At 39.2% G+C, this 22,054-nt stretch overlaps 1 protein-coding gene across 1 annotated transcript in view; it reads right to left on the minus strand.

The window, feature by feature from the left end:
* RET (ret proto-oncogene) overlaps positions 1-22,054 on the minus strand; it is a 72,522-nt gene that overhangs the window by 21,815 nt on the left and 28,653 nt on the right. The window contains exons 2-7 of the mRNA XM_058810132.1: positions 9,987-10,238; positions 8,115-8,408; positions 7,413-7,654; positions 6,155-6,356; positions 5,498-5,697; positions 1,035-1,293 (exon numbers count right to left, since the gene is read on the minus strand). Coding sequence (XP_058666115.1) covers positions 1,035-1,293; positions 5,498-5,697; positions 6,155-6,356; positions 7,413-7,654; positions 8,115-8,408; positions 9,987-10,238 — 1,449 coding nt within the window. The remainder of the gene's footprint in view (positions 1-1,034; positions 1,294-5,497; positions 5,698-6,154; positions 6,357-7,412; positions 7,655-8,114; positions 8,409-9,986; positions 10,239-22,054) is intronic.

The following is a 22,054-nucleotide window of genomic DNA, read 5'->3' on the forward strand; positions in this document are numbered from 1 at the left end:
CCAATTATCAGTAAACTTAGTGAACAATTAAAGAAAAGCCCAGGTGCTCCTTCTCTTTGAAATACAAGATGAACAGCAAGCTCATGAAGGCATGGTTATGTCTGCTTGACAGCACACTGTCACTGCCTAGAACTATAGATTTGTGCAAACATACTGATAACAGAAGAATGGGGAGCACAAATACCTACAGCTTCATACAGAATATTGAATTAGGGGGAAATACTTAGTTCTTGGGCTAACACAGTAGTAACCCAAAGAGCACCAGCTAGAAATATGTGTTTTCAGACAATATAAGGCTTGTACAAAAAGAAAAATCCACTGCAAGCTTTTTGTTTCTTTTTCTTCAAACCATTTGCTCTTGGCATAGGAGTTCTGAACTGATAAAATGTAACAGAGGTGTTGATCGGGTACAATTGTATGGTTTTGCATAAAATGCAATATAGTTTGCAGAGAAATGAGTTTGTTTCAAATGAAATCCTCCTCTGTGGGTGTTACAGGATATTTTTAACTTCCTTCCCCGTAAGGGTCAGTCATCACACTGCCCTTAAGAACTTGAATTCAGTGTGACTGCTATATGAATACTAAGAAAACTATTTAAAAATTGTAGAGAAGGGAGGAGAAAAATCAGAGAACAAACATACTTAGGCCATATAGTTCTTTCTTCAAATAGATAGATACACACACATATACCTATAGACCTTTTTTCTTCTTCCACAGGAATATGTGAAATACAAAATAAAGGTTACACATAGACATACACATACACACTAAAGATTCTTCTTAATCAAAGGTCATTATGAACATTATGAATTGCATACAATATCTCACCTTTCTGTACATTAGTTCTTCAAACAAATAGTTACTACAGGAAGGCACAAATCAAAATTCAAAATCCAAACTCTGTGATCCATTATCTTGTAGCTCAGACTCATTTTCATTGTTAATGCCATCATTTTACAGGTCACCCTGCTAATGCACCACCTCACACCAGTAACACTTGCTAATAAATCAACAGTTCTGACAGGGGTACTTACGAGTCCCCTCCAGGACAACAGTGAGGAGGGTTTTGGTGTGTTTCCTGCTCTGCTTGTCAGTGGCCTGCACAGTGTACTGGATTTCCTTGCACTCAGGTCTGCGCAGCACTGAGGAATCGTTCACATACAGGCTCCCAAATTTGTCCTCTCGGCCTTGCAGAATGCTGACAGGATGGCAGCTCGAGTTGGGGGACAGCAACTTGTAGGTGATGTTTACACCACGGAACTTCATGCAGTTTTCAACACAGATCTTTCCCACCTAGGCTCAAACACCAACAAAGAAATCACAGACAGGAACAAAACTCTTCACAAAAAATATTTATTCTCAAAAATATCTGAAATAAAATGGAGCATACTACACCTTGCCAAATTCAGTGTTTATTTGGGGTTTACAGATTTGTTATTTTCCTACAATTGCAGTATGTAAATGCTTTAAATGTGATTTATCCTCAGTAAAAACGAGACATAAAGCATTAACTGTTGTCTTCAGACTAGCAGTGAAAATGCAAAAAGCCTTGACACAGACTCAGTGGTATTTGGTGCCTACTGCTGATGGGCAGCAGTGTTCAGTGGGAACAAGACCCCGAGATTTGGGAAATTCTGAGTTTAATCTCTGTTCTGTCTCAGGCTGACCACTGAATAAACTTTGTCATCCTTGAGAAATCAAAGGGCTCAGCATGAGCAAAGCTGAGACTCTCTTCAAGTAACACAGAAATTGCTATTACATAATTTTTATAGTATTAGAGTCAAAAAGTTTCTGGCCAGAAGAGCTCTCTGAAGGCCTTAAAAGGAATAAGAACCTCATTGTTTCCCATTTTCAATTCTAAAATATTTTAATCTAAAAATGAAAATATGTTGGTTTGCCATATTTAAACTTCCGTGTGCCAGAGTATCTAGGGTAGAACACTCCTCGGTCTAAAACATATCATCTAAGAAGCACAGGAATGCAAAGCCCCATCTCCTGTCCAGCTCCTACAGGAACTGATCCAAAGCTCACTTTGGTTTTTCCATTTACAAGAGTGGGATTTCGATCAGGCCCAGAGGCATTGGCTTTCTTTGCAGGGAAAAACCACAATGTGAAGGGCGGGGTGTTATTGAAAGGAACTTGGTGATGGATTATTTTCAAATGCTGCAGTTAAGAAATGTTTTCAAGAAACACCACTGCTGGTAAAAGCGTATCTGTACATCTTGGTTCCAGCATTCTTACTAAAGAATGTTATAAAACAAAGATGTTTTTGTGTACTATGACCTCTTCCCATGAACCTGGACTATTTAAGGTCAGAGAAGAAGCCTTTGCAATTCTAGAAGCATACTTTGTTAATAGGATAACCCCACTTCATCTAACTTTTTGCCATTCACATCACTGATGGGTCATTTGGCACCATTCCTGTCAGGATTTTAGGTGGCAGGATAACACAGAAAGACTATTAAAGCCATCAAAAGCAATGACATTTCTTTCTGGCTGTCTCCTCTGCCCAACATGCTGGGACTGGCAGGAAGAAGACGACAAGATTTCCACTGTTCATAAACTCTGTCTAGACACAAGGTCTAGACACGTCCCTTCCAGAAGCACGTCAGCGCAGCTTTGGTGCCACACTGCAACTGGCAGTGCTCTGCTACTGCTCAGGTGGTGCTGCTTGCAGGAGGAGAACACACTGATGATCCAGGCATCAACCTTTGCACAGACCACACTGAACTGCCCTTTCTGCCTACTCTGTCACAACTGCTCTTTCCAGGCACTTTTTTCATCACAGTAATTTACTTCAGCGGGGTTGGAGAAGACCCTGTAAATTCAGATGACCTAATAAAATCTGAAGAGCAGATCAGCCAGTTTATTCCTTAGAATAGCACATTGGCCAGTTTTGCTTTCTCCATATAATTAGAGAAGAAGCTATAAAGGCCTCCCTCAAGAAATTTCTATGAGAAAAACAGACTCTCTCTTTTTGCCTAATTCCGCTGAGGAAAGCCCAACCTCGTAACTTCGCTCTGCTCCACAAGTTCTGGAGCCAGCTCACCTCTCAGGTGCAGCAGAGCACAACTCCAGAGGAAAAAAGTAAAAACAGCTACTTCCCCCTTCTCACAAAGGTGAAAAAACAAATAATCAGTGTCAAGGGTAGTCAGGTTTAACATCAGCTTACAGGGGAGGAACCTACAAATTTGCAGGACTCTCAACAGTTAACATAAAAATACCATTATTAGAAATAAGAACAGAAAAATCCATCTTTCAAGTTCCAATGTTTAATAAAGTCTGGATAATGATACTGTTCCTCTTCAGTGGATTCCAGGAACATTTGGACATATATAACTGCTCTAAAATCTCAGCCAATGTTATTCATCATTTGTCTCAGTAAATGTCAATAGAGCTTTAAGTCCTTTGATAAGTTAAATGCCACTGGGCAAGCCTGCACTGTCAGGCCATGCTTCTGTTATTCAATTCATTTAGCTGCTCAAATAGACAAATGGCATCAGCCCAGCAGTTAATAATTTCTTCACGCTCCTGCATTTTCCTTAGGGCAGGAGACAGTTCAGCCTTCATATTGATTTGGCCCAGTACTTTCCCTGACTACTCTGGCACATCAAGGCTAATTATGCAGCCAACCTTAATAATGTGAAGTGCTGGAGACTAAGCTGCTTACACTGACTTGTGCTCCAAGCTGAGCACACTGTAAATTCAAATCCAGTTTCACAAGTAAGTGGATGACACTTTAACTAACTGAGAACACCACCTCCAGAGCCAGGATGAGTTTTGCACTTCGCTGCTCAAGAATCAGAACAAAATCTCTTTGTGAATTTGTGTTTAGGCAGCACAATGAAAAAGATCTGCTCCCAGAAACTTGGAGCTCTTGCCAGCAACAGTTTCCCCTGCTACTACTGCCACCCAGTGAAACTGCACAATCAGTGTGAAATGCCACTGTTTTCAAAGATCCTAAAATTCCTTTTCACATGTTTGACTCTCATGACAATATTCCACACCAGTAGCTTTAAAATTCAACTGGCTTTTTTTGGCTTTGCACCCTAAAACTAAAAACATCCACATACGCTCAGATTTTAAAACGGAAGTGTTCAAGCAATCTAGGGTATGCACAGATAACCATGGTTGTCCAAATTAATCTGGAATTCATTCATTCACAATAATATTGTATGCATACACCTATATATAAAAACATGCATACAGAAAACAGCCCAACCAATGCATTAATCTAAATTCATACACACCTAACAGGTAAGTGTCCACATCCGTTTCAATTGCAGTCATGTTGTGACACAAACAGAAGAGCTCTAGATGCAAGAGTTAGACTTGCATGAGTATCTTACATACCTGTGCTATTATTCCTTTTAGGGGGAAACCCAGGTTTCACCCCATCCCCAGGCAACAAGCAAGGGTAAAGCTTTCACAGCCTGGTGCTACAAAAGTCTCAAACCTAACATCAGAAATAATTTGATCTGCACAAAAAGAACAGACTATCCTCTGAAGTTTCTAAACTGACTGCAAATTGAAAAACTGCAGCCACAAGGCATCATGAAATGTCATAATGGACTAGCTTTTGTAGTGGAGCACACTTGGTACCTTTTGCTTATTTAGGATATTCAGTGCAGACTATGGAAAAAATGTCCCTTGTCAGAGAAAAGTCTGTTCTGTACTCGGAAGAGTTATCAAGCTGCAACACATTTCATCATATTAGATATAATAACATGCAATATATCTAACTTCTCTTTTACTTTCTTTTTAAAATTAGCCAGAGGCCTGAAGATTAATAAAACTTAATTCTTGCTTAAAATTCTTCTAATGAGTTGGTTTTCTCTGCAATTGGGATGACCATAGTTTAATCTCAGTCCTCCTCTCTGTTACAATACTTACAAGGCATGCTTTACAACCCTTGCAGACACAAAAGGGTTCTTCACTGATGTTTTTAATATTCACTTTCATAATATTAACTGCATTGAACAATGTTTCATAGGAATCACATTGTAATTTTCACCTGACTAACGTCAACCTGCTAGAAAGTGTCTCTGGAAAGCATTATTAATGGCAATGGGGGTGATTAAGCTAAAACAAGGGTTAAATCAGGAAACACATGAATTACTAACTAGCCATTACCTAAAGAAAAGCCATTAATATACTGAGACTCCAATAGCTAGACTAATTTCTTTTTTTTGCCCTTGACATTGTTGCAGTTATTCATGCCTAAGCCACTCATGGTCGCAAGTCCTCCTGTCCACATCATCTTACATTTCTCTCCATGTGTGGAAGTTATTACATCCTCTGTTATTACATGGTAGGAGAGGTAGTGCCCAGCCTACCTGTTACTTTCTACATCCAGCAACAATCACAATGATAACACATTTTTCAGTGATTCTGCTTAAAACAGGTAAAACCAACGAGGGCTGTAACATATCTGGCCCCAGTGATCCAGCTCCTAAGCTCCATCAGAAAGGGGATGAATAATTAACATGGTTCTTACTTGTGCAAAACGTTCAGCATTTCTGTTCACTGTGAACTGGTAAGTTATGTTTGAAAACTGAATGCTGACAGGGAGGATGGAGACATTGAAATGGAGCATCACCGATCTTTCTGGGCCGTGGAATTCTGTGTCATTCACCAAAACATCCAGCTGGAAGGAACGATGCTCTGTGACTGGAATGCTTTTATTCAGTACCAGTTCTGTGAAGGAAAAGATTCATCTATTAGCAACCCACATTATCTGCAAATGCATCTTTTAATATTGCAAGCCCAACAAAAATAGATGCACCAAATTTAATTATACACATCCAAGTTTCCTAATAGGAAACAGAAGGCAACTTAAATATGAAATATGTTCTTAAGCTCTCTGTCATTCAAGATGTTTGGGAGGCCTTCTTCCCTTCTACCTACCAAGTCAAGAATCCTACAATCAAAACCTCTTGCTTATCAGTTTATACATCATCATCACATACACTCCCTACTGCAGAGATGCACAAGCTCCATTTTTTCAGTACATATTTAAAACTCAATGTTTTATTTACATGAAATTTCTCAGCTTTCTTAGGCTCAATACTTACAAAATGCTCATAAAAATTCAAGAATTATTTGTCATCTACTAAAAAGCAACTTGTCCTTTATTTGAAGAAAGAGTCCTTACTGTACTCGTGCCGAGTTCCCCTCACTTGGCTGCCATTTGGGCTGAAGTGGATTTCATCAAAGATGTGCTCTACATGAAATGTTTCACTTATCCAGGGGTCCTCAGTAATGATGGTTCCTGTGTATTTCTTTCTGCTGCTTTCAAGGGGATAAATAGGTGTGGTGTCTGCATCGTACACAGTCAGCGTGGAAAGAACAGTGCCCTGGTAGGAAACAATAAATGGCACTGCTGAAGGACCTGAAGCTTTCTTCTTCTGATAACTGGTTTGGAGATTGAAATACTGGTCAAATAACACCTCACAATTTTCACAGAAACCCAGGCAAATGTATTCATATGTGTCTTGTCAAGACTTGTTCTAGTCAGGAGATGGCAGCAAACTCCTAAAATCAGTCTTTATCCCTTCCAGACACAAATATGATCAAAATGTACTTTGAAGGGAAAATTGACTACCAAGACATCTTGTTGTCAGGAAACAGAAGCTCTCTCATGAAACACACATCGTTTATGTCCCCCCCCAAAAAAGTCTTCTCTATACCATTAACTTAAAAAGGGTCATTGCTCCTCTGAAGAGCTCACATGTGTACTTCTCTACTGAAGCAAGGGCTGTGTGTGCACAGGGGCATCAAAGACACCAAGGGATTCAGACCTCTTGAAAGATCAGCTTGGCATAGAAAGGGAAAAATGGGAGGACACCATTAAAACAAGATCCTGGAGCTCGCCATTAACAGCCTGGAAACTTCACAGGTGCAGTGGTTTGTCTGTAGAAGTCAGCCACTACTTCTACAGCATCCTAATAAATGTTCTGAACATAGTCCTGATACATTACACAGATTTGCATGTATGGGACAGGCACGCACATAACACTTACTCTAACAACACAATTTTAATCCCCTGAGAGAAGCAACCCCGTAACAAATATAACAAATAGAGCAGAGCTGTATGGAGATACCCACAGTGATCCTGACCACAGACTCAGCAAATGTCCATCCCAATCTTGGAAACTGCTCAAATTTCTTCACACTCTTTCATCACTAACCCAAACTCCTCTTTCTTTGGGACCTGAGTAAGACATAACTTGGGGCAAAGGAATCCTACCAACAGCATTTTACAATCACGGATCTGCAGAGCATGGTATGGTGATGGGCTTGTTGCCAAGATCCAGTATCCAGGCAGAACATTACGCTTCCCAGGAGTCCTGCCTCCCACTGTTGTGCCCATACTTCAGGGACTAGGTAAAGGAGAACATGACCAACATTACCTCTTTCCTGTTGAACTCCACAACAGCATCTGCAGTGTCAGTGCCGTTGGGAAGGAAGGGAGGAGAGTCATCTTCATCTAACACGTTCACCAGGAACGGCACCTCCACCTGCATTTCCCTGAGCCCCTCTCTGACGGTGCACTTGGCAATGAGCTCGTATCGCTCCCTCTCCTCCCGGTCCAGGCGCTGCGTCACCCGCACGCTGGTGGTGTTCTCGTTGTACCGAAAGGGAACTCCTTCCCCTGCAAAGCACACACAGCCACAATCACTTACTGCACACGGCTCTGATGGCTTTAATACTTTGCTGCAGTTCACTAAAGTCATTTGGACAGCACGACCGCACAATAAAAGATTCAGAAGTGAAACAGAAGGAAGCTGTGTGGTTATATTAGAGTAGGGAGAAGGCACAGAATGTATGGGAAGATTCTACAGTTTAGAAGCAGCACAATTTAAAGCTCAGGATTATTCTCAGTCTACTTTTAGCAGATAAAAAATTATAAAACTGATCTTTTCTTTAGGGAAGGGGACAGTCCTCCTTCCCATTTCCTCTATGTATCTCAAAGGCAAAATCTTCAGGCTCAGTTTAGGTTTGTACAGGAACTTCCTTTATAGAATCAAATCTAGATGGTCTACTACAAAAGAGATCTTTTAACAGTGCAGCTGTTTGAATTTATTGCTAGTACGTGAGAGATCCAGTTTTACCTGCAAGCAATTTGTAGGAAATGCTGAGATTCTGACACCGATGATGAACTGAGGGTAACCGGAGCTGATGAAATGTACCAGGTGGTTTATTCTCCTCGATGTGAAAGGAGAGATCCATTTCTGTGAAGCAAAGCTGCCTTGCTGTCAGGGAACTGCAAGCTGGTGCAGTAGCATTGATCAAAGTGAGGAAAACTGTGGTGCGTGCAGCAGAGTCACATTCCTTCTCTTGGAAAGGGTGGGATGAAAGGAAGACATACAGCATCACCTTGGCCAATTGCATCCCATTTCCTACAGCTTCAGGAGGAAGAAATCACCTTAAGAATTATTTTACAGAAGACAAGCCAACATTTCTTTTCCCTATATTCTACCCTAGTCCATTATTGCATAAATCCTATTATGTGGCAAAGCAACTCTTCAATATGCTAGATGCTGGTGGGAAGACCTTATACCTTAATAATCCAAATAAGCCTAAAACTACAGGGCTTGGCACCAATTTTGCATTATAGAATCTCAAAACCAGTATCAGCATTCTGTCTGTAAGACACTGACATAAAAACACATCACTGGCAGTAATCAACTCTTTGATAGGACTGCTTTTTGAAGCGACTAGAGCAGAGCAGGGTGGAAACAGGAAAAATAATGCATGAGATGGCAACAGATACTCAGGACAAATCCTTATCAGGACTAACACTTCAGTCACAGCATTCCAAAAGTACGGACCAAATTGTCTAGGTTCAGAGAACAGATTGCTTCATCGTTTTCAAATATGAAGAGGTGGAAAAAAGACAAAATCAAAGTTAAAACAAACCTGTGGCATCTCCTAATACATCCTCAAGCCTTGTTTTGATTCCCTTGACTACAGACAGCACAGTAATATCTCTGTAATAGCTCTAACTCACTTGAAAAGAAGTTCTAGGTCACTTTGATCTGTATGAACAAAACAAGGCTCTCGGGTGTTAAGTAGCTGTTCCTCCTTTGTTCAGCACAAATATTTGATATACATGAATGCCAAGTACCAAAAATGGATGAAATATCAAACACTCAGCACTTCAAAAATAAAGCATTAAGTGTCTGAAGTTGAAAATTTCAACATCAAGGCACCTAAGTCTGAAGGTAGTGTTGATATATGGATGTTACAAACTGAAGACAGTTACTACAGACTCTCTTCAACAGTAAAATTTCTGCAATTGATCACAGTGGTATGCCATTAACTCCTCATCCATTTCCTCCTCCACCATCTAATGATAACTAATTTCCTCATAGATCACAATCACCAAAACCAATTTAGTGCTAGAGCATAAAAGAAAAGAAAAAACATCTGAGATAATGAATTTTTTTAGTTCAACAGTAAGCTTCTCTAACAAAACCAAATATCAAGAGAGGGGAGAGGTACAATTAACCATTTCTTCTAAAAGCTCTTTGGTGTTACATGCAATCGTAATTTGTGAATCCAAGTCACCAGAATTCAAGGATCATTTAATGTAAGAATCCGAACCACTCTCACAGCGTGTGTCTTGGAATCCCTAACACAATGGAACTGGTTTAACTTTCATCAGCAGATTAACAAATTGAAAATTTCAGTGTAAAGCTGTGACCTATACAGCTGTGAAATGCAGAAAAAATACTTCCAGTAATGCAAGTGTCCCATCCTACTGGAGTTCCCAGTGTGAGCAACAGGATCTGTCCCAGGTCAGCATCTGCTATGGCATACTACTGTGGATTTCACTGGGTCTGGTTCCTCATTTTAAAAGGTCAGATGTGTTTTTTTTCAAATTTGATGCTCATCTTTCAATGGAGAGATCTCATTGTCTGAATGTATTTTTCTTTAAGAACATGCACCTCAAGAAGAAAAGCTGGTTTTCCCATACTTACACAACATGTTAAAGTCCTCTCTATCCAGGCTTTTGCTGAGGTAGAGAAGTCCCGTTTCTTCCCTGATTTGGAACCAATTATTTTCTTGTGGTCTTGTTCGAGGAGCTATGAGATTGTGGCACAGATGAAAGTGGGCCACTTCCTCACGCGAATCCCTCAGGGCATGGATGCGCAGCAGCGGCGTTCCCGCCGCCTGGTCAAGGTAGACATTCTCCAAGTACTCCTTCCTGGGGAAGTAGAGACCCAAGGCCACTGCAAAGGAAGGCACACCAGAGAAGAGGCAGGCACAGTTAAATGATTTTGGCACTGCTGTTTTCTTAATAGATGTGTTTCCAAAGAAACAAAGGTTTCATTCTCTAAGAAGTAAAGGAGCATTAAAAAAAATGTGGAAAAAGGCAGATCCTCATCTGGTGTAAATAAGTACAGTTTTACTTCACTGAGGCCAAGGACACAGCCACCAAAAATATGGCCTATTGTTTATGTTCAATTACAAAATTAACTGCTTTTTGAAAGCAAAACTCGTTTGCTGTAGACGAGGCTCAGTTTAAGATGAAGACTTAAGGAAGCTCTGCTTGCCAAATTTTATTTAAGTTCCAATCTGGTGCTCTTAGTTGTAATGGCATCAGCTCACAGATGATATTCAAAGAAGGGAAAAAAAAAACCTTAGATGAAATCACACACTTTAAAAGCCTTTAAACATGTTCTCTGTTGACAGAAAACACAAAAATTTATCAATGGCTTGCACACTTTTCCTGAAGTTACACAAAACCCCTTTTTGGCTCCCCCCTTTCTAAACAGGCCAGCATGACAGCTTTGGTACATAAAATGGTTTTAAATAATACTGAAAATAGTTTAAAAAATACTGTAAGTGTTTTAAGTATTTTAAATATGACAGATGGGAAAGCTGAGAAGTGAGGGAGAAGGGAAATGCACGTTTCTTTTTTAGTACAATGACCGTGACTGACCTGATCATTTCCCACCCTGGCACTGAAGGCATTGACATTTAGTGGGGAACAACTGCCCCTTGGTGCTGGTTTCTTCAGCTGATCTCACCTCACCAGGTCACTGTGCAATGGCCTCTCTACCTGTTTGCAGTGCTTCCCTTCCAATTTCCCTTCTTGCAGATGTGGTCACAGGGGAATGCCCGATTTGCAAGGAGGGGACAAAGTGATGCTCACAGACTGAAACACTGGAATTGTCACTCCTGGATTTTACATGCACTGACAGTCAGTGCTTGCTCTCATCCAGCCTGAATACTTGACTACTGCAGAATTATGCATCACTTCATCCAACTGATAAGGAGTCAGGCATATAAAAAGCTCACACATCTGCTGAACAAATGTAAACAATAACAACCTCCATATGTTACTAATACAAAGCTCTCTCAGCTTAAATGAAGCCAGATACAACTGAAAATGATGGCAACGCAGAAGTAAAACTAGGAATATAAAATCATCTTCAAAATAGCTTCAGGCTGTAGCACATATTTATTCTACATTAGTATTGGATCCATACACTGTTCTACTGAATGGAGTGCACCACAAACAAACTGTAAACAAGAGACCTCTAATTTCATTTAGAAATACCACAGAAACCATTGTACTTTGCAATGATTCAGACATCATCTGTATTCCTGGATGCAATTACATCCATTGAGTTTTCAGAGGCCCATTATTTTTTTTCTACATATTTTGCAATATATGAATAAAGTGTTAAAGTTCTATGGTAGGTGAATTCGTTCCAGAGGAATTAATTCAAAGAGAACCCCACCAGAGTATTTTTGAGAGTGTTAGGAAAGCATTAACTCTTGTCATTTTCTGTCCAGAAAAAAAAATTATTACTTTTGATTCTGGCCCTATCACCCTCTCTTCTTTGTAAGTAAGATTCCTGAATATTTGTATTAAATTACAAATATTTTTTTCAGTCCCTTTGTCTTTTTTGAAGTGCATGAAAACCTGGGGAATATTTGCTGCTAGAACTCCTAACAAATGGGTTCAGTAACAAGAGAAACAAGGTGATATACAAATACAAAGCCCAGTCCCAGTGCTAGTAAATAAACCCCCTTGAGGTATTTTTGTAAAAACTTGATTTTAAAACAACGGAATTTCTTCACAAAAAATTCAACACTGAAAATCCATGACTCAAGACTAAAAAGTTACTTTCAACTCACAAATGCATACAAATGAGTCTTACAGAACAGTGGCTGTTATTTCCAAGACTGGGGTGAACAGTCCCGTGTGCAGTACAAGAACCAGCACCACTGCAAAGACACGAAATCACCTCCAGCAGAAGGAGCTTATACAGAGTATACATAAACAATATCAATGTGTATCATGGGAAGTGGAAAGGGAGAAAAATGGAGTATTTTGACTTGCAATTAATTGCTTCCTTATCTTAAACAAGTGTGATAATATTTATATGCTTTGCTCTACAAATGAGGGCTCACACTGCACGCAGGTACAGTCATGTTCAACCAAGCACATAAATAATTATGACAGACATGGCCACTTGAATGCCTGAAACCTGGCACACAACTACATCTCAGCAGAGTCATCATCCTCACTGCTCTGCATCTGAAAGAAAAGGCTAATATTCATGCTGCAGACTCTGAAGTTCTTTGGCATCAGTTCACAGGAGGAGTCTTCTCCATTGTCAGAAAGAAAGGGCAAAAATCCTGTAATATAAAAAATCTGATTTCTCTGTAAATAACAGAAATGCAAAATAATGCTTTGTATTTTGAAGAGAGGAAGATCCCTCCATAAAATAATTTAGCATTTACACATTAATTAGTTGGAAATGTATTTCACAAGTTTCAAAGCCACTTCAAGAAATTTGAAAAAGCTGCTGTAAGAGATTTAAATAGACACACACTCTTTTTCTACTCAATTCAACCCTAAAACTGATCAGACTAAATTCTGCCAATTGGAAGTGTTAGTTTTTAGTACAAAGCAGACTTCCAAACTGAGGACAATATCCAAGGGTAGTTTTATGTGACGCCAGTGAATATGTCAAATTTTCATATTTTACTTAGAAAACAAGTACTTGAATTGAAGAGTCTTTAAAATACTGCAGAACAAATAATTATACACATAAATATATTTATTTCTATAAAAAAAATTAAGCCATGCAGCAAGATTCACTCAGTGTTGTGAAATTACTGGGATTTTGTAAAGTGGTTTGTGTCACTCAGACTCAGCAATGAAAGAGATAAGAGATACGCAACAGACTGCCCAGGTCACAACCACTCTCTGCATATAAATCTTTGGAGGCTAATTTCAAAGGAGACCTTTGAAGTACAAATGTAGCACCCACTTCTCAGAGGTGTGTTCATTCCTTTAAGCCCTAGTGAGTTAAAACCAGATTCAATAAACTTGCCATCTGGCAATATGGTGCAGGAGGAAGAGGTTCTAATCCTGGCCACAGTTCCTTGTGTCCTGAAAAAAAAAAATAATCCATTTCCAAGGACTCGTGTAAGCTTCCTATGGAAGCCAGATGGAGTTTTTAATGAATCTGCCATTTAAATAAAGAGGAATTGAGATGGTTACATTCAAAACTGATGGTTAAAGTGCTTTTGCTTAGGAATTAAAAGCAGAGAAAAATTTTGCGTTGCAATCTTGAAATGCATCACAAGAAGGTTGTAGCTATGTAGCATCACAGAATCATTAAAATATTCTGGCATCTCTGAACATTTTTTTAGAGGACACTTCAGCTCTCCATACTACAATCAGCACAGGAAACATGGCAAGCTCTGATGGATGAGCAATATTATGGGATAATAACAGCGTATCAGTAACACACAGAAGAGAAAAGTGATCACGTTTAAGCGGATGTAATGCTACTAACTAATAGCTCCTACAGGAAATAGATACAGTTATGACAGCAGTTTTCCAGTGCAGGGAGAGAAAGCAGGTAAAATGAGAGTAGAGAAATGAGATTATATGTACTTTGAAGCCTTCATGATTGCCTTTTGAAATAAGGCAATTTTTCATGAGGCTTTTTCCAGTCATGAATGATTAGGTAAATAATGCCTTTTTTGATACAAATTGATTTTTTTCTGAACACAATTTGCTCTACAAAACTTAAGTTGTTTTTAATGTTTTTTATGCTTGCCACTATTGTCTTGAGTAGCATGACAAGACATGGGGAGCAGCACTTGATGAAAACTATTAGAGTGACTACAGCAACATTACATTCTTAATATCAACCTTGATGACAGCAAACACAGTTTAACATTTGAGTCACAAAATGAAGGAGCAGGAAATTTTTATTAGATATAGAAGAGGACTTGACTGTAAGGCATTCTCCCAAACAATGCCTGTAACCATCTTTCAAGGTACAACTACAGACTTCAAACAGTTTTGAACTAGCAGATGTCTTATGAAGTTCACAGTCAAACTTCAAAGTTTGAAGGACCATTGCTTGGTTTAGGTTACACTAGGCATTTGAACAAAAAGTATACTCTTGATTTTAAAAAAATCAAATGGTTGAAATATAACATTACCCACTGAAGCTATTTTAGGTTTCATTACCAATGTAATGAAAACTCACTCTCGAGCCTGAGTGTCTGTAACCTTCAAACTTCTTTTCACTACTTCCTGTTGGTACACTTTTGTCCAGTAAATGAAAATCTTCACAGATCTCAAGGTGCCTGCTGGATGAATATGCATTTATAAACAATACAACCAGTGTGGCTTCTTAAAAAGAAAAAAATAATCAGCAAAATGGAAATGGTGGTTGTTTTTCCTTCAGCAAGTAGTATACACCTATATAACCTACACCTGACAAAAGTTATGCAGAGCTTCTCAACTTTTTGGAGGAAAACAAAACAATTTATTTAGAACAGCACAGCCCCAGGCAACCAAAATCTTTAATCCAGAATTGACATGCATCTCCAAGAAGAGGGAGATGCTTTCAATGCAATGATAACCCTGCCAATGTAACATACAGGATTTAATGATATAACAGATGAACACGGGAGTCTGTTGTTAATAATCTTCCATTTGTTGCACAGCATCAGCTTTCAACAGGCAATTATCTGTCAAGCTTAGTTTTGTGTTCCTGAAATAATTATCTTTACTTCTGACAAGCAGCCATTATGTTCCATTACTAATGTTAATATACCTAATGTTCGACTCATCAGAGAACAAGGTCAGTAATACACTTTACTATTTTAAATTAAAGGACTTGCCCACTTAATTCCCTTCTAGTCTCTACACAATTAGGAGATAAACTTGCCCTCATGAACCAAAAAGTCCGTGATTTAGGAAAAACACTGTCACCTGACAGAAAAGCAGTATGGAAACACTACTTTGGATTCAATGGTCACCTGTGCCAGCTGGGGACACAGCAGTGGTGGCACCAGAACCCTGAGCTGCCTTCAGTGCCCGCCCAGCCAGGCACAGGGAGAGCCAGGCTCCCAGGCACCACGCAGGGCACACTGCCTCCTGCACAAGCACAAAACTTCTCCTGGTTTTATACAAAAAACTTCAGCTGTTGAGGCTGCAGTGCTCCTGCCGGTCTGTAACTCCTGATGGGCTTCAGAGTCACTGCAACAGTGCCAGAGAACAAGTGGCATCCTCCTAATTGACTAGCAAGCCACTTACACAGCTCAGCAGCATGATGTTATTTACTTTTAGATGTGTCATTTTTAAGCTGATCACTACAGAAATTGTAACAGATGTGGTATGAACCCAAGACCATAAGAAACTGTATTCAAGTGAAAATGAATTTTTTTCCTTTTTTTCACAAAGTTTCCCCTCTGGAGCCCAGGTTAGAGTGGATTGGGGAAAGATCACTGTAGGGATTCATACCAGAATTTTCTTACAGTGGTCGTAGTCAAACTTATGGAGCTGCATAATTGCTCAATGTCACCTGTTGTGTACATTTACATGTAGCACAATTGTTGGAGAACAACAGAATAAATTTCAATACCAGCAGCCTCAGTGAAATACACGTGCTTTACAGAACACAGTACCTCCAGGGAAAACAGGTCCATATGAAGTGATGGTAAGCAGAAACAGTCCTTAACTGGAATATACTCCAGACCTGTTCAACTGCTCTGCTTTAACTTAATTGCCTCTCCTGCGATTTTCCTCACCAGATTCCCACACTCATACTGAAAATTACCCTGAATTTTAGACTGAAAATACAGAAATTAAAAATATTATATCAGATATTATATTAAATATAGTATTATAGAACACATATAAGATACAAATATATATTTAGATAAAGTATTAAATATTCTGGTAGTCAGCAAAACAAGAAAGATTTTCTGGTATAGGAAAATAAGACAGACATTGTGAAGCAAAAAGATGGATCTGACAAAAACAAAGTTTGTTTCCTACGTCAGGCATATTGAACAAAAATATAAAAAATGTCAAGATCAAAGACAGAGCCTAAAGTTTTCAAAAAGAAATTAATTCTGATTTGTGACAATTGCCAAGATTTTCATTTGTGTCTCAATTCAACACTGGAAAATCCGTGCAGCTCAGGATCTACCAGAGAACAGGACAGTAGCTCTACTGAAGCTTCACTTGTGAGTTCAGACTGAGGTCAAACCTGTGCCTACACTTTCCTTCCAGAGGCTGTACCTCTAAGTAAGTTTGAGAAAATTCCTCTTTAAGTGCCACAAAGTCTAGAAGCTTCCTTCCTCTTGCATTCTTACAACTTGTTGTTTGTTTTGGGGTTTTTTATTACTTTAGCAAAGGACAAATTTTTGATGCTTCATTGTTCTAAATACCAGTGTTAGCAGAATTTAAACTATTCATTGTAGAAATTAATATGCACGGAAAGTTTCTTGTGAGACATTACAGGAGTTTCTGAAAACTCTTCAGATCCTGATTCTGCCACTTTTCCTTATTTGTGTGATTGAATATTTCTTTAAAATATGGCCTAATTGTTGGAGAGTACCTGGATGTAATTTTGCTCTGTAGGAGTACTGAGCTGAATTGTAAGACAAGGAAATAATTGTACTGCAGGACAAATTGTATTAATGAATACTTAATAGAATTAATTTACTCTGTGTATGATCTCATGTGCCTTCTAGAATGTATTTATGTATTATGTGTATGTAAACACTGCTATAATGAGAAGCTAGAGAAAGAAGAGCAGAGACATGTGTCTCACTGTTCTGTGCTAAAACTGACACACTGCTTGCATCAAAACCATACAATCCTCAAATAATAATGGAGTGACATACAAGTGCTCTAAATCCTTGTTATACTTTAATTAGCTTTCACGTGTATTTACTCTAACAGTGCTGAGTCACACAGAAGATAAACATTACAGCAGCAATTTGGAGAACAAAGTACTGACAACCAAATAGATTTGTTTCATAAAAACATAAATCACAGGACACTTATCTGCAGAAACTGTTCAGCATACTTGATAAGATGAAAAGATCCTTAAAGGCAAAGACAAGTTTAAATTAATTATCTTAGCTAAAAGGATATCAGCCTCAAAAAACATTTCCTACATTAAGATACAGATCAAGATCACTATGCTGATTCCTTAATAAAGTACTACATTTTCACAATCCCAAGTCATGAAAAGGAATGAAAACCAATTGATTTAAAACCTGTTGATTTATGACAAAGATTTGTATATGCACAAACTCCTGCATTCCATTACTACTTAAGCTCAAATTTCCCCATTTCTCTTCCTCCAGCTGCACTTGATTCTGCATCACCAAAATGAACACAAGTCTTCCTGTCAATTATAAACAGATGAAGTCAAACATAAGGGATCACTTTCTGACAGCTCAGTGCAGTTCACAAACACCTCCATCCACTTCCTCTGCCTAAGCCACCTTCAGAGAGGGAACATGCTCAGGTGAAATAAGTACCAATATTTCTCACAAATGGCTTCTTTCACCTCAGCATCACTGCAACAATGAACAGAACCTCTGCCAAATGTAACAGGACCAATTTGGGATAATTGCACAATGTTTAATTGTTCTTGATCAACACCAGTGACCCTGCACCTGTATTGTGGCGAGAGGAGTCTGATTTTCAGAGAAAAGTTGCATGCAATACCTTCTCATTTTCTAGAGTGTGGATGACTTTACAGCATCTGGGTCGAATTTTTACCTTGGATTCTCCACCATTGCACTGGAAACCTATCTTCTATATTTAGTGCAGATGTGTAAAAATTAGCCTGCTTGACCCCATGCAGTAAAATAGGAAATAGCTCAGCCTGAATTGCATTTTATCCATAGCTAATGTCTCTAGCTTCCCTTATTTTCTCCAATTCCTGCAGCTCATGAAAGAGACACAGAGCAGTATAATTACTGCCTTACAGCAGGAGGCAATCAATGAAAACTTTTGCTGCTGGTGGTTGAAAAGTTGCCAGAAAAATGGTAATGACATGAACGTCCACTCCTCACAGCAAAGTGCTCTGTTATTAAGAGCTGCTATTCTCTTTCCAAACACTCAAGGGAGCTATGAGCCTACAGTTCAAATTTTCAGTCCAGGAAGTGAAATCTCACTGTAACTGCAAGCTTATTTGTTTATTGATTTATTTAGTTTTGTCTTGAATTAACAGAACATTCAGGTTTAATCACTATATTTTAGGTTAAGATTACTATTTTTTATATGAATTCAAATGCAGAACATAAGCTCTTATGCTGTTATTATTTTTTAATACTTTATTATCTTATTCTAATGCATATACATATAAGAACTAAAATACTGTTAAGACACACCTTCACTTGAATTTCTAATTCCTTCAGCCACTCTGGCAAATACATTTTCTCAAGAGCTCTTACAAGGAAGACTGCTTCTAAAATATTTTCATAAAAATCTATATTACACCTGCCATCACTGAATTAAAAAAAAAAAAAAAAAAGAAGAAGATGATGATAAGAACCCCCACTAGCCCAACTGTGAACATCCCTGTTTAATAAAAGAGAATTTTTCCTTTGGGGACTTTCAGTCATTACCACACAGTAGCTACTCATTATGCCGTTGTCTTAAAGCATAAATGTTGTCAGCAGAAGGGCAGAATTGTATTGACAAGGCTTGGAAAGGGGCCGACAGACCACTAATGATATGTGCTGGGCACTGCTGCCTGTTCCAGACAGTTCTTCTCTACTGCCTCTGAGACAGTCACGAACTACATGGCAGCACTGACAAGGACAGGAATGAGCTAGAGAAGTCTAACAGAAACAACAGTAAAAGCTGCAGGAAAATCTGGAATAGCAGAGGCCTTTACAGGACTTTACAAGAGCTTTATTTTCCTTTAAGTGAATTTCTGGGTTCCAGCCCAGTCTCTTGCTAGAGGGCATGCCAAACCACCACAGGCTGCCAAGCAAGCGCATGCACAAAACAATCCTCATCTGATTATTAAAGACTGAATTTGTCAAATATATTTCATAACTACTTCAATGCCTTTTTTACTTTACAAACATTTTTAATGTAACAGCTAAAACTTTGCCCCATGTTTACACCCTCCACTGCCAACAGAAAAGAACCAATTCTTTGTATCTCTGATTCATACAGTCACTTTTGATGAAGATTTTGCTAATGCTGCTAGGCTGCAGCTTCTCTGTCAGGTAACTTCTTACTGTCTTTAATTATTAGCTATTTCTTCTACATCAAGGTCTGCACCAAGTCCAGGCTTGCACTGATAAACACAGATAGTCCTTGATGCTGACATTTATTCTGAACTCACACTACTAGAGCAGTCATTGTGATTACACATTTTTGATGTACAAACAAACTGTAAGTGACAGACCCAGAGTCAAAGGAAGGGCTCCCATCCTTAGCTATTAGCTCCTGGGCAGCCCGACCCAAAAAGAATATTGAAACACAAAGTTTATACATTTTCATTTTTCACAGATGGTGAAACTGACGCTTTCTGCTCTGCTCATGAGCTGAAAACACCTCCAGTGGCTTCTCCTGTCACAAAGAAGTAATCAGGGCTTGGTACAGCACAGTATCTCCATGTACACTTTATCAAGGCCTTTTGATTTTACAACTCCTCTGCAAAGGTGCTTGTTGCACTATTTCATCAAGAGCTCATGTTTTAAATTTAAGTGTCAGTAAAAAACCTCATTTCCTCTGCTTCCCCTCTTTCCTGATCAAGGCAGCAATATTCACAGGCTAGTAGACTGTAACATATAACGAAAACACAAGTTCAGATTTCAACTGAATACCACAGAAATGCAAATTTAAAACTTGGGTGAGTCCATTAGGAAGTGCCTTTCTTTACTTCTGCCTTAAACACCCCACACACACACCAGAAACATTGTCATCAACAAACCAAGCTGGGTTTTAAAGTCATGGTATGTGACTCAAATGTGTTGACTTTTCTGTGAATGCTTCTCATGAAAGAGTTTCCCTGCATGAGGAATAAAAAGCTGCCTGGCTTGATGCTTTTTATCATAAAAACTTAACAAAGCTTAAGTTTACAGCATGCACTTACCTATTCTCATTTTATCATTAATGACACTTGTGTTTCATGCCAAAAGGAGATGACAATATACAAATCTTTACAACTTCCAGATTTCTTTCAATGCCACAGCTACCATGAAAATGCTCACAGAAAAGCTGACTCTTCCTTTCATAAATCTCCTCTATCAACAGGTTCAGGACTCAATGTTGAAGCTAAATGTTCCTAGAATTTGTGAAGTCAGTCTAACAAAAAGACAAGAAATGGAAAAAACAAAAAACAACCTGCTGGACTAAACTGGGCTTCTCATGCCGCATGGGATTAAAAAGAGCTGGCTTAGGAAATTTCAGATTGAAGTTCAAGCTTGCTGGTGCAATTAGAAAAATTGAGAAAGAGAAGAAGGAAATGCAGCATGATCTCTATAATATAATTAAAAGTCCATAACAAAACGTTATCTGTGTAAATCTTTATATTCAAAAACTCAGTTTCAGTTTTAACATGGATCCACATTGCTTTTAGACTCTACCACTACAGATATGATGCAAAATGCACACCACAACCATGCCAGTTACCTAGGAAATTTTGGGAATAGTTTCAGGCTACAGAATAAAAGGTTCAGGGTATAAATCAACCTTCGGGTCACAGAGGTCCCCTGATGAGCATTAAAGCCACCTCCCAGAGCATTACCCAACCACAGGTGTATGTTTTTATATTTTTGGCGCACATTTCTTTTGCTGATGTGCTAATATTTTTCTGAGCAATGTAAAATCCACTGGGTAACTGTTCACTTTGCTAACCAGACTTCAGTGCTAGAAAAGTGAGGACAGACTTGCTTAAAAGTATTTTGTGGCTTTCCAATTGCTCTGCTCTGGAATGAACATTGACAAGTTCTGCTGGCCCTCCCTGGGAGTTCCCACACACCGGCTGGCAGAGATGAAAGCAGTCGAAGGAAAATAAATGTCATTCCTTTCCATATTTCTCTAATTTAAAGCAATTATCAATTTAATAAACACTGGCTTCAAGGAAAGAGAAGATTCTTGCTTTGGGCTTACATGAATCATTTTGAAGGCAATGCTGTTCCCAGTGACTACTCCCTAGTCCCTTTCCACTGAGCACTGGAAGTGGCAGTCCGGGGGTATCATGGAGCCTCCCACTCTGGAGAGATTCCAAACCCACCTGGACATGTCCCTGTGCCACCTGCTCCAGGTGACCCTGCCTTGGCAGGAGGGTGGCACTGGATGATGGCCAGAGGCCCCTTCCAGCCCTACCAGTTCTGTGATAGCACAGCTGGCACCACTGAGCCAAGCCTGCCCACACTCACAAGGAGCAGCTGGACGTGCAGCGCTCCAGCTCTCCCCAGAGAGCTCACATCCAGAGCACAAAAACCATGTGCTAAAACCTGGTTCATGCTCCTCAACAGCAGCTCATGCTACTGCCTAAGCAGTGCTGAGCCTGCACCAGGCTACAGGCTCAGAACAACTGACAGCTGCAGGCACATCTCACAAAAATACCTATTTTTAATACAATCACTGCCTCACCCAAAGTTCCTGAGGTCAAGAACCCTCTAAGACTTCACCAGCTTTGAGACTACAAGGCAACATTCTGCAAATACTTGCTGACAGGATAAGAAGACAAATTTTATCATACCCACAGCGACATAAATGTGTGAGAGTATG

Source organism: Ammospiza caudacuta, chromosome 9 (genome assembly GCF_027887145.1).
Source record: "Ammospiza caudacuta isolate bAmmCau1 chromosome 9, bAmmCau1.pri, whole genome shotgun sequence".
NCBI classification, from domain to species: domain Eukaryota; kingdom Metazoa; phylum Chordata; class Aves; order Passeriformes; family Passerellidae; genus Ammospiza; species Ammospiza caudacuta.